This window comes from Oncorhynchus nerka, linkage group LG6, assembly GCF_034236695.1.
Source record: "Oncorhynchus nerka isolate Pitt River linkage group LG6, Oner_Uvic_2.0, whole genome shotgun sequence".
Lineage (NCBI taxonomy): Eukaryota > Metazoa > Chordata > Actinopteri > Salmoniformes > Salmonidae > Oncorhynchus > Oncorhynchus nerka.
The window spans coordinates 39,970,925-39,984,600 of NC_088401.1; the positions used below are offsets into that span (position 1 = coordinate 39,970,925).

Below are 13,676 nucleotides of genomic sequence, written 5' to 3' on the forward strand. Positions count from 1 at the left end.
TGGAAGTCAAAGCGGTAGCAGTTTTGGGCACCTCAAAACGTTACCCACAGTGGCAGGGTCAGCCTCTTATCAATTAAGGGTAACAAGCTGACACCAGTGGCAGAAGGGTCTTTGATGCCAACTCACATTGGCTTCCAGCTGTGAGCTGCGTCTGAAATGTCACCCTATTTTTAATTTTTAATATAGTGCACTTCTTTTGACCAGAGCCCTATTGACAATGGTCAAAAGTAGTGCACTATAATATAGTGCATAGGGTGCCATTTCAGACAGGCAAGATATTTGTGAAGTCGATGATGCATCACGCAGAGGTCAGATTTATGTGTATATTGGATGTGATCAGAAAAACTAAATGAAACTGTGGATTTTATTTATTTATTTTATATTTCACCTTTATTTAACCAGGTAGGCTAGTTGAGAACAAGTTCTCATTTGCAACAGCGACCTGCCCAAGATAAAGCAAAGCAGTTCGACACATACAACAACACAGAGTTACACATGGAATAAACAAACATACAATCAATAATACAGTAGAAAAATCTATATACAGCATGTGCAAATGAGGTAGGTAAAGGCAATAAATAGGCCATGGTGGCGAAGTAATTACAATATAGCAATTAAACACGGGAATGGTAGAATGTGCGGAAGATGAATGTGCTAGTACAGATACTGGGGTGCAAAGGAGCAAGATAAATAAATAAATACAGTATGGGGATGAGGTACTTGGATGGGCTATTTACAGATGAGCTACGTACAGTGCAGCGATCTGTGAGCTGCTCTGACAGCTGGTGCTTAAAGCTAGTGAGGGAGGTAAGAGTCTCCAGCTTTAGAGATTTTTGTAGTTCGTTCCAGAGGAAGAATTGGCTTTGGGGGTGACCAGCGAGATATACCTGCTGGAGCATCTGCTACGGGTGGGTGTTGCTATGGTGACCAGTGAGCTGAGATAAGGCGGGGCTTTACCTAGCAGAGACTTGTAGATAACCTGGAGCCAGAGGGTTTGGCGACGAGTATGAAGCGAGGGCCAGCCAACGAGAGCGTACAGGTCGCAGTGGTGGGTAGTATATGGGGCTTTGGAGACTAAATGGATGGCACTGTGATAGACTGCATCAAATTTGATGAGTAGAGTGTTGGAGGCTATTTTGTAAATGACATCGCCGAAGTCGAGGATCGGTAGGATGGTCAGTTTTATGAGGGTATGTTTGGCAGCATGAGTGAAGGTTGCTTTATTGCGAAATAGGAAGCTGATTCTAGATTTAATTTTGGAGATGTTTAATGTGAAGTCTGGAAGGAGAGTTTACAGTTTAACCAGACACCTAGGCATTTGTAGTTGTCCACATATTCTAAGTCAGAACCGTCCAGAGTAGTGTCGCTGGATGGGCGGGCAGGTGCGGGCAGCGATCGGTTGAAGACCATGCATTTAGTTTTACTTGCATTTAAGAGCAGTCGGAGGCCACGGAAGGAGAGTTGTAATGGCATTGAATCTCATCTGGATGTTAGTTAACACAGTGTCCAAAGAAGGTCCAGAGTTATACAGAATGGTGTCATCTGCGTAGAGGTGGATCAGAGAATCACCAGCAGCAAGAGCGACATCATTGATGTATACAGAGAAGAGAGTCGGTCTTAGAATTTAACCATGTGATACCCCCATAGAGACTGCCAGAGGTTCGGACAACAGGGTTGACAGAGTCGAAAGCCTTGGCCAGGTCAATGAATATGGCTGCACAGTAATGTCTCTTATCGATGTCGGTTATGATATCATTTAGGACCTTGAGTGTGGCTGAGATGCACCCATGACCAGCTCTGAAACCAGATTGCATAGTGGAGAAGGTATGGTGGGATTCGAAATGGTCGGTAATCTGTTTGTTAACTTGGCTTTCGAAGACCTTAGAAAGGCAGGATAGGATAGATATAGATCTGTAGCAGGTTGGGTCTATTTATTTTTCACCTTTATTTAACCAGGTAGGCTAGTTGAGAACAAGTTCTCATTTACAACTGCGACCTGGCAGAATGTCTCCCCCTTTGAAGAGGGGGATGAGCGTGGCAGCTTTCCAATCTATGGGAATCTCAGACCATACGAAAGGATCCTTTTACTGCAAATGTTTTGTGGTTATCATCATTGTTGAGTATTGAGCGCTGAACTTTTGATGTTCCTTTGTAAGCTATGCATGAACATAATGTATAGCTAATGAGCAACAGATGATGAAATATACATCATTTTTGGTTTACACGTCTTGCACTCATATGAAGAAAGGTCAGGATTCATTATTAGTTAGTTATTGATATATGCTCCTCTTTTTGTTCTTTTCTGATTCACGACAGGTGATTCAGACTATGACTGCAGTGGATAAGGATGACTTTGCAAACGGACAGAGATTCTCCTTCTCGTTGCCGAGCGGAGTCCCTGTCAACCCCAACTTCACCCTCAAGGACAACGAAGGTATTTATTGCACTCAATATCATCTGTGTGCATTTCTTATTAATTTCTCTAGCTCTGCCCTGTGGCTAAATCTCCACCCAGGGTTTCACATTCAACCACTCAATACCAGATACCCTCAGATACTGTTCCTGTGAGGTGTACATATAAATATGTTGATTGTCGATCTGATGACAATTAGGCACTGTTGGCGTTTCAGGGACAAAAATATGTCACAAAACAGATTGCCATGATGGGGTTGGAAAGGAATGTTTGGTACCTTTGTTGTTGTCTAACAGATGACATGCTCAAGTCCTTGCGTCTCTTCCTACACCACTCTACCACATGCCTAATTGTTTTGTGTACTAAGCACTAAGGCCGAGTGAGTTTTGAATGGTTACCATGGCAACTGTTAGCCAGCAGTAAGTCTCATGTGGATATAACAGTACATTTAGAAAAAAAAGTGCTATCTAGAACCTAGATGTGTTCTTTGGCTGTCCCCATAGAATAACCCTTTGAAGAACCCTTGTTGGTTCCAGGTAAAAATGTTTTTGGTTCCATCTAGAACCATTTTAAGTTCCATGTAGAACTCTCTGTGGAATAGGTCCTACATGGAACGGTTCTACTTGGAACCAAAAGGGTTTTACCTGTATCCAAAAATTGTTCTCAATGGACTGCTAATCCATTGTTTTCTGCACGCGTGGGTTCAGTTCCCATCCTCGTCAAGAATATTTTGGGGAGGCAGGTAGCTTAGTGGTTAGAGTGTTGGCAAAATAACAACTGAAATGTTGCTGGATCGAATCCCGGAGCTGAGGAGGTAAACATCTGTCGTTCTGCCCCTGAACAAGGCAGTTAACCCATTATTCCTCAGCAGGCCGTCATTGTAAACAAGAATTTGTTCTTAACTGACTTGCCTAGTTAAATAAAGGTGAAATATATATATATTTTTTTATTATCATAAGGGGACAGCCGAAGAACCCTTTTGGAACCCTTTTTTCTAAGAGAGCAGGCTGCGTTAGCTAGCTAAGGTCCCCAGTTTGTCTCTGTTTTTCAATTTTACATTCTCTGCCATGGACGGAAGAACCCATACACTGTTGGAAGTCGAAAGTTTACATAGACTTAGGTTGGAGTCATTAAAACTTGTTTTTCAACCACACCACAAATGTATTGTTATTTATAAACTATAGTTTTGGCAAGTCGGCTAGGACATCTACTTTGTGCATGACACAAGTAATTTTTCCAACAATTGTTTAGAGCAGAGTATTTCACTTATAATTCACTATACCAATTCCAGTGGGTCAGAAGTTTTTCATATACTAAGTTGACTGTGCGTTTCAACAGCTTGAAAAAATCCAGAAAATTATGTCATGGCTTTAGAAGCTTCTGATAGGCTAATCAACATACTTTTAGTCAATTGGAGGTGTACCTGTGGATGTATTTCAAGGCCAACCTTCAAACTCAGTGCCTCTTTGCTTGACATCATGGGAAAATCAAAAGATATCAGCCAAGACCTCTGAAAAAAAAGTGCAGACCTCCACAAGTCTGGTTCATCCTTGGGAGCAATTTCCAAACACCTGAAGGTACCACATTCACCTGTACAAACAATAGTACTCAAGTATAAACACCATGGGACCACGCAGCCGGTATACCGCTCAGGATTGAGACGCGTTCTGTCTGCTAGAGATGAACGTACTTTGGTGCGAAAATTGCAAATTAATCCCAGAACAACAGCAAAGACCTTGTGAAGATGCTGGAGGAAACAGGTACAAAAGTATCCACAGTAAAACTAGTAATATATCGATATAACCTGAAAGGCCGCTCAGCAAGGAAGAAGCCACTGCCATGAAAAAGCCAAACTACTGTTTGCAACTGCACATGGGGATAAAGATCAGACTTTTTGGAGAAATGTCCTCTGGTCTGAAGAAACAAAAATAGAACTGTTTGGCCGTAATGACCATTGTTATGTTTGGAGGAAAAATGGGGAGGCTTGCAAGCCGAAGAACATCATCCCAACCATGAAGCACAGGGGTGGCAGCATTATGTTGTGGGGGTGCTTTGCTGCAGAAGGGACTGATGCACTTCACAAAATAGATGGGGTACAAAAAATATGTGGATATATTGAAGCAATATCTCAAGAAGACATCAGTCAGGAACTTAAAGCCTGGTCACAAATAGGTCTTCCAAATGGACAATGACCCCAAGCACACTTGTGGCAAATAGCTTCAGGACAACAAAGTCAAGGTATTGGAGTGGCCATCACAAAGCGCTCACCTCAAACCTATAGCAAATGTGTGGGCAGAACTGAAAAAGCGTATGTGAGCAAGGAGGCCTACAAACCTGACTCAGTTACACCAGCTCTGTCAGGAGGAATGGGCCAAAATTCACCAAAATTCTGCATTTTAACATGTCCTTCTGTGCACCCTTTGTAAGTTTTTATCTCCCACTTAACATTTTCACCATCATTGTAAAGCCCTAGTTATTTTGTTTCTTGGACAAAGCCTTTTCTGAAGATTGTTATTTATTTCATGTGATAATTTATTAATTTACATCAACCCTGTTATGCGAACTGAAATCTTGTTTTAATAAGGTGAAACAATTCCCTTTAAAAAAATATATATATATTTTTAAATAGTAAAATAATAGTGTAAAGCAGGGTAGCTGGTTTTACTCTTTTTTGCCATTTTCTGGTATTTACTGGAAAACTGAGCGGGTCGAGATTAACACATCAACCCTGCTACCCATAGACTGGCTAGAAATGTTTTTGTAATTGCCATGCCCTGTTGCACACAACAAGGTTCCATTTAGGCCTGATTAAGATAAAGATAAAATCCTCAATCCAACAGAGTCAACAGTGTTACTTTATTTGACTCTTAATAGGCATTTACTATAGTCATTTTATTTAGTCTTGCGATGGAATTTTTTAATGACGTTTTTAAAATATATATATATATTTTTTTATAAAATATATATTTAAACAATTGAGATGGGAAAATGTGTTTCTTATTAAGTTGAATCTGTACTTTTTTGGCAGAATGTTAACCGAATTGATGGAATGACCTTGTTCTTAACAAATCTAAATCGTTAGTTTAGTGTTTCTGTATCTACAGTGCGGCAAAAAAGTATTTAGTCAGCCACCAATTGTGCAAGTTCTCCCACTTAAAAAGATGAGAGAGGCCTGTAATTTTCATCTAGGTACAATTCAACTATGACAGACAAAATGAGAAAAAAAATCCAGAAGATCACTTTGTAGGATTTGTAATGAATGTATTTGCAAATTATGGTGGAAAATAAGTATTTGGTCAATAAACTTTTGTTATCTCAATACTTTGTTATATACCCTTTGTTGGCAATGACAGAGGTCAAACGTTTTCTGTAAGTCTTCAAAAGGTTTTCACACACTGTTGCTGGTATTTTGGCCCATTCCTCCATGCAGATCTCCTCTAGAGCAATGATGTTTTGGGGCTGTTGCTGGGCAACACGGACTTTCAACTCCCTCCAAAGATTTTCTAAAGTTATATTTTTGTTTGATCTGACCATATGACATTCTCCCAATCTTCTTCTGGATCATCCAAATGCTCTCTAGCAAACTTCAGACGGGCCTGGACATGTACTGGCTTAAGCAGGGGGACACGTCTGGCACTGCAGGATTTGAGTCCCTGGCGACGTAGTGTGTTACTGATGGTAGGCTTTGTTACTTTGGTCCCAGCTCTCTGCAGGTCATTCACTAGGTCCCCCCGTGTGGTTCTGGGATTTTTGCTCACCGTTCTTGTGATCATTTTGACCCCACGGGGTGAGATCTTGCGTGGAGCCCCAGATCGAGGGAGATTATCAGTGGTCTTGTATGTCATCCATTTCCTAATAATTGCTCCCACAGTTGATTTCTTCAAACCAAGCTGCTTAACAATTGCAGATTCATTATTCCCAGCCTGGTGCAGGTCTACAATTTTGTTTCTGGTGTCCTTTGACAGCTCTTTGGTCTTGGCCATAGTGGAGTTTGAAGTGTGACTGTTTGAGGTTGTGGACAAGTGTCTTTTATACTGATAAGTTCAAACAGGTGCCATTAATACAGGTAATGAGTGGAGGACAGAGGAGCCTCTTAAAGAACAAGTTACAGGTCTGTGAGAGCTAGAAATCTTGCTTGTTTGTAGGTGACCAAATACTTATTTTCCACCATAATTTGCAAATAAATTAGTTAAAAATCCTACAATGTGATTTTCTGGATATTTTTCCCCATTTTGTCTGTCATAGTTGAAGTGTTGAAAATTACAGGCCTCGCTCATCTTTTTAAGTGGGAAAACTTGCACAATTGGTGGCTGACTAAATACTTTTTTGCCCCACTGTATACGGGTAAGAGTCAAGCTACAGTTTCAGATATTATACGTTTCTAATTTTGTTGAAGTTGTTTTCCTTGCAAGCTAAAGTAATTTTAGGAATATAATCTCAGAATTCCATTTGCATTGGTAGTTATAGCTAGTTAGCTAACTAATATTAGGCTAACATTGAACCTATTTGGTTAACTTTAGCTATCTATAATAATTGATTTGTATTGCTCTTACTCTATATTGGGATTATGGTTCATTGTTTAGCTAGCTAGCTACCTACATGTCTAAACAAGAGAACCCAAGTTAAAGTGTACCGTTAGCTAGCTGACATTAGACATCCCACAGCTGGTTGGACTGGATGATAGTTGGGTGCTGGTGGAAAGCTATGGCTGGCAACAACAACTGACTCCATAATTCCTGCCGCTGCCACAGATCAAGCAGTACCAGCACTTCAGGTGAATATCATTTTAATTGCATTGTATGTATGAGGTCATTCTTCTTATCTTGACTTGGGAGGTGAATTGATGTTATGCAAGGTTGTAATGTCTTCTAAATGTTTTGCTATTTCCTGTTTTACAGTTTCAATGCTCTGGAGCATGATGTTGTCTCCAATGAGCGTTTGGACTCTGCTGTGCAACGCTGACATCCTTCCTATCCTTCCTCCCATAGATGGTCTGCCTGTACAAGCACCACCTGGACTGGACACAGCTAGACAACTTATATTTTTGAGAAGTTCAGGGAATTTTGCGACGAAGAGGCTATGGACATCACATGCCCTGCACCAAAGTCAAGGGCAGGACAGAAACAGACTCTCCGAATATAGATTCCCTTGTTCATGCATAGTTCGGACCGACCAGTTCATCACTGGGGGTGACTTCCTAGTCATCAGCACTATCTGCAGTGTCTCGATTCACTTGAATCCCTCCTAACACACCATATGTTGCTGCTACTATTTATTTTCTTATCCTGCTGCTCAGCCACTTTACTCCTGATTGTATGCACCTCAACTATCACTGATATCAATATTGATATTATTCTTGTACATTGTTCTTGTTCTTTCTCTGCTTTCTCACTTATTTCTTTCTTTATATTGACACTATCTATTTTTGAAATTGCTACTATGCAAGTAACCATTTCGCTCTACCGTTTACACCTTCTGTAGAGACCCATCCAATTAGCAAGATGTGGCTGGGGGTTATTGCATTTCTTTCACATGAACCATCAATTTAGACAAGTGTGTCATCTAATATTTATAAAATATTTTTCTCTGGACACTTTGTGTTTACCTGGAATTTGTCCTTATTGTAGGCTACTTTTACCACGAGTCTTAATCTTTACTACACTGTTTAGCACATGACTTCACATGTGAATCCTTAAAGAGTTGGGTGGGGCTGGTGTGAACAATGTAGAATGGGTGTAGACAAAGAAGAGCTCTCCGGTAGGTGTACAAAACATTCAAGGACCGTTTTCTCAAAAGTGGGGTTACAAGTTAATCAACTTTCAAATAATTACTTTCCCATTGTTCCTTAAATACAGTGTATGATATACCAGCTATGCTTTTATCCAATGTAAAAAACACCATTTCAAATTTTGCTACATATGACCGAATCGAGGTGGTTGGTCACATGTATGAACTGTAACTCAGCAAAATTGTTGAAATTGTTACATGTTGCGTTTATAGTTTTGTTCAGTATACATACAGCCTACATACAACTTACCATTCCGACCAGAAATACAACTTTCCCGAATTGGATCCTTTCTTTGTACCCCCCAAGTAATTGAACATCCCAGAGGCTGCTCTAAGATGCCGCCGGTAGAGAATCCAACTCAAGAGGCGTGCACACCATCCACCGCTTCAGAGTATATCAAATCAAATTGTATGTCACATGCGCCAAATACAACAGTAAAATGCTTAATTACAAGCCCTTAAACAACAATGCACATTTAAGAAACAAAATACAAAAATAAACATTTAAAAAATTATGGTGCAATAATAAAATAACAGTAGCGAGGCTATATACAGGGGGTTCCGGTCGGCAATCAATGTGCACGGGCACAGTTTAGCCAAGGTATATGTCCATGTAGGTAGAGGTAAAGTGACTTTGCATGGATAATAAACAGGGAGTAGCAGCAGCGTAAAAATGGGGGGTGGGGACAAATAGTCAGGGTAGCCATTTTGATTTACTGTTCAAGAGTCTTATGGCTTGGGGGTAGAAGCTGTTAAGAAGCCTTTTTTACCTAGCCTTAGTGCTCTGGTACCGCTTGCCGTGTGGGTGCAGAGAGAACAGTCTATGACTAGGTTGGCTGGAGCCTTTGGCAATTTTTGGGGCTTTCCTCTGACACCGCCTGGTATAGAGGTCCTGGATGGTAGGAAGCTTGGCAACAGTGATGTGCTGGCCCTACGCACTACCCTCTGTAGTGTCTTGCGGTCGGATGCCGTGGAGATGCCATACCAGGCGGTGATGGAACCGACGACGCAGCTGTATAATTTTTTGGGTGGCTCTGAGGAGCCATGCCAAATCTTTTCAGTCTCCTGAGGGAGAATAGGCATTGTCGTGCTTTCTTCACGACTGTTTTGGTGTGTTTGGACCATGATAGTTTGTTGGTGATGTGGACACAAAGGAACTTGAAGCTCTCAACATGCCACACTACAGCCCCAATGATGAGAATGGGGCGTGCTTTGTCCTCCATTTTCTGTAGTCCACAATCATCTCCTTTATCTTTATCAAGTTGAGGGAGAGGTTGTTATCCTGGTACCACACGGCCATGTCTCTGACCTCCTCCTTTAGGCTGTCTCAAAACTGTCAGTGATCAGGTCTACCATTGTTGTGTCATCTGCAAACTTAAATATGGTGTTTAACTCATGCTTGGCCATGCAGTCATGGGTGAACAGGGAGTACAGGAGGGGACTGAGCACGCACCACTGAGGATCATTGTGGCAGATGTGTTGTTACCTACCCTTACCACCTAGGGGCGGCCCATCAGGAAGTCCAGGATCTGGTTGTGGAGGGAGGTGTTTAGTCCCAAGGTCCTTAACTTAGTGATGAGCTTTGAGGGCACTATGGTGTTGAATGCTGAGCTGTAGTCAATGAATAGCATTCTCACATAGGTGTTCCTTTTTTGTCCAGGTGGGAAAGGGCAGTGTGGAGTGCAATAGAGATTGCATCATCTGTGGATCTGTTGGGGCGGTATGCACATTGGAGTGGGTCTAGGGTACAGGGACTATGGTCTGCTTGAAACATGTTGGTATTACAGACTCGGTCAGGGACAGGTTAAACATGTCAGTGCAGACACTTGCCAGTTCGTCAGCGCCTGCTCAGAGTACACATCCTGGTAATCCATCTGGCCCTGCTGCCTTTTCAATGTAGATCTGTTAAAGGTCTTATTCACATCGGCTATGGAGAGTGTGATCACACTGTCGTCCGGGAACAGCTCATGCTCTGCTAATGTTCAGTCCCTAGACAATAAAGTAGATGAGCACAGGGCAAAGATCTCCTTCCATAGAGACATCAGGGACTGTAACATTCTCTGTTTTCACGGAATCATGGCTCTCTCCGGATATACCATCCCCATCCATACAGCCCCCATTGCCCAGATGGGAAAAAATAACTCTCTGGGAAGAAGAAAGGCTGAGGTGTATGTTTCATGTTGTTTTAATGACTCATGGTGTAATTGTGATAACGTACAGGAACTTAAGTTATTTTGTTCACCTGACCTAGAATACCTCACAATCAAATGCCGACCGTTTTACCTCCCAAGAGAATTGTCTTTGGTTATAGTCACAGCCGTGTATATTCCCATTCAAGTCGATACCACGACGGCCCTCAAGGAACTACACTGGAAAACTGGAAACCAGGAAAAACCTACTGAAATACTATCAACACATTGCTTATAGTACTCGTGCTTCAAAAACTCTCAACCATTGTTACTCTCCCTTCCGGGGTGGCTACAAGGCACTCCCCGCCCTCCTTTCAGCAAATCCCTTCAGGACTCCATTCTGCTCCTCCCATCATATAGGCTGAAACTCAAACAGGAAGTACACGTGCTAAGATCACCCGTGCTAAGATCTATTACACACTGGTCTGACCAATCGGAACTCATGCTACAAGATTGTTTTGATCACACGGACTGGGATATGTTCCAGGTTTCCTCTGAGAATAACATGGGCATATACACTGACACATTGACTGAGTTCATCAGGAAGTGTATAGGGGATGTTGTTCCCACTGTGACTATTAAAACCTACCCAAGTCAAAAACCTACCCAAATCAAAAACCGTGGATAGATGGCAGCATTTGTGCGAACCACAGCAGTTAACCACGACAAGGTGCTTGGGAATATGGTTGAATACAAATAGTGCAGTTATGCCCTCCGTAAGGCAATCAAACAGGTAAAACGTTAGTACAGAGAAGTGTAGTCACAATTCAATGGCTTCGACACGAGACATACGGTATGTGGCATGGACAATCGATTTCTTTCTTCTGGTCAAGCTAAACACCTTCACCCGCTTTGAGGATAACACAGAGCCACCGACAGTGGCCGACACCAAGGACTGTGAGCTCTCGTTCTTCGACGTGAGTAAGACGGTATTACTGCACTGTTGGAGCTAGAAACACAAGCATTTCACTACACCTGCAATAACATCTGCTCAGTATGTGTACAGTGTGTGTGATATGTGGTTTGATTTTGATCCCAGTTATGTTCAAAATGGGTCCTCACAGAAGAGACACAACAACATGTCTGTGTCCCTAAATTCCCTATATAGTTCACTACTTTTAACCAGAACCCTGATCAATGGGCCCTGATCAAAAGTAGTGCATTACATAGAGAATAGGGTGTCATTTGAGATGCAGTCAACGTGTCTATGCTCTATAAATAAATTGTACTGCCGCATAAGCTTTTACACTGATAGCCATAAAAACTAGGTTAAAGAAAACACACTGGCAAAGTGATACCTTCTGAATGGTGCTTTTGTTAAGCGTGGTATGTGCTCTCTCATTTCTGCTGACTGCACGTTGTGAGTTTTAAAAGAACCATTAAAGCATTATGGATACTTGGGAGGCCCATTTATCCTGGCTTGCTACAACCCCGTCTCTCCTGAATCTCTAAAGCTACTAGAAAACATTTGAATTCCATTGCTGCTATTTTCTGTGCTTCTCGGAATGAAATATATATCGCTCTGTTTCAAGGTTTAAACTCCCCCAAATACATGTTTTATGTTGTGATTTATGTTGCAAGATTTAATGAACAATGTCTATGAGAAGGAGACGTATATCTCAACAGTGTGATGCACACAATGCAATACATTACACATTGCAATATGCAGTATCCAGGATTGGCCTTGAATAAGGCTGGTCAAAAAACAAGAAACAGACACGCCTTCCTGATCCTTTACAATTATTAAACATTACATCCCTCGGATCCCAGTTGTAATGATCACGATGGGAGACAGAGAGCTGGTTTCAAGCGCAGGGCACAGCAGGTGTTTATTTGTGAAGGACCACAGGAGGAGGCAGGTAGCTGGGTCCAGGGGCAGGCAGAAGGTCATACACAGGGGGTCTCAAAAGGCAACAGTACAGGCAGGGAAAAAGGCTATTAAACGAGAGGCTGCCTGGATCTTTAATTTAAAGACCCTTGCGCCCTTCGGTCTCAACGTAGACTTTGATCTAAAGCCATTCTTGTGATTATTGTGACTTTGCCATTGTAATTGTAAACTTGTGTAGTTAAATTAATCTATGATCGTATGCTATCCATTTGTTGTTTGTATGCTGTTCTTTGTATGACATTTTAATATTTGATTATTAACCAATGATATTAGGCCACTCTTGGCCATGATTACAGACACCTGTGTGTTTTGACACTATATAAACGAGTCATCCCGCAGTGTTTGTGATTATACCCTGATGAAGACAGCTTGGCTGTCGAAACGTTGGTAATTACATTTTTGCATCTGAGCTCCTAGAGTGTGCGGCTCTCTTTTATTTTCAAGTTTTCTACTCCGCTAGCCAGCACCTCGTCTTAATAGGTGTCCATTTCTTCTTCTTCTAAAAGGCTATTAATAACATCGTTCAGGAGATCAGGCAATAGGTTGATAACAGGAAATCTAAAGTACAGGCAGGGAATAGGCAAAAGGCGTAGTTAGTGAGGCAGGCCAAAACTATCATACCCGGGAAGATTACAATAAGGGAAAACCAGAAGCGTTTCACAAAACAAACAATACCTCACAATGATGGGGTGCAAAGAACTGAACTAAATAGTGTGTGATAATGACATACAGGTGATCAGAATTCAGGTGATTGGGATCTGGAGAGCGAGCTACGTTCAGTGGATCTACGTGTTCGAGAGTGTGAGTTGGAAGCAGACGTTACACCAGTTTTCTGTGCCACATCATTGCGATGACATTTGCTTTTCTTTATTGTTCATTAACTAGAAGGCTATGTTATCTAAACAACCTAGTTATATTAACAGATCAATCGATTTGTGAAGGCATCTTTCTGGATCCAGTTTGCATACAGAAGAGTTTTTATTATTCCAAGCTAATTAGCCCGCTAAAAGGCGGCTCCGTCACGCCGTTGATATTTGGGAATTTTAATAAGCGACGTGTCATCCATACAGCAAGTTGCTGTGGTGCTCTATTTCGATTAAACATTTGAGACCTAATTATCTGTTATAGCATTGGGTGTATTCATGCCATGATCCATTGACTTTGCTAGGGTTTTCCCAAACTCGGTCCTCAGGACCCCAAGGGGTGCATGTTTACTTTTTTGCCCTAGCTCTACACAATCAACTAATCATCAGGCTTTGATCATTTGAATGAGCTGTGTAGTGTTAGGGGGAAGAAAGAAAAACACCATTTTTCTTTTGACTATTAAACCAGGGTTAGCGGTGCTGTAGAGATAAAAGGTAAAAAAAAAATAGGGGGGTAAACTCTGATCGCCGGTCGC

General features: G+C 41.6%; 1 protein-coding gene across 1 annotated transcript in view; it reads left to right on the plus strand.

The window, feature by feature from the left end:
• LOC115130438 (cadherin-18-like) overlaps positions 1-13,676 on the plus strand; it is a 231,320-nt gene that overhangs the window by 207,061 nt on the left and 10,583 nt on the right. The window contains exon 10 of the mRNA XM_065019556.1: positions 2,317-2,434. Coding sequence (XP_064875628.1) covers positions 2,317-2,434 — 118 coding nt within the window. The remainder of the gene's footprint in view (positions 1-2,316; positions 2,435-13,676) is intronic.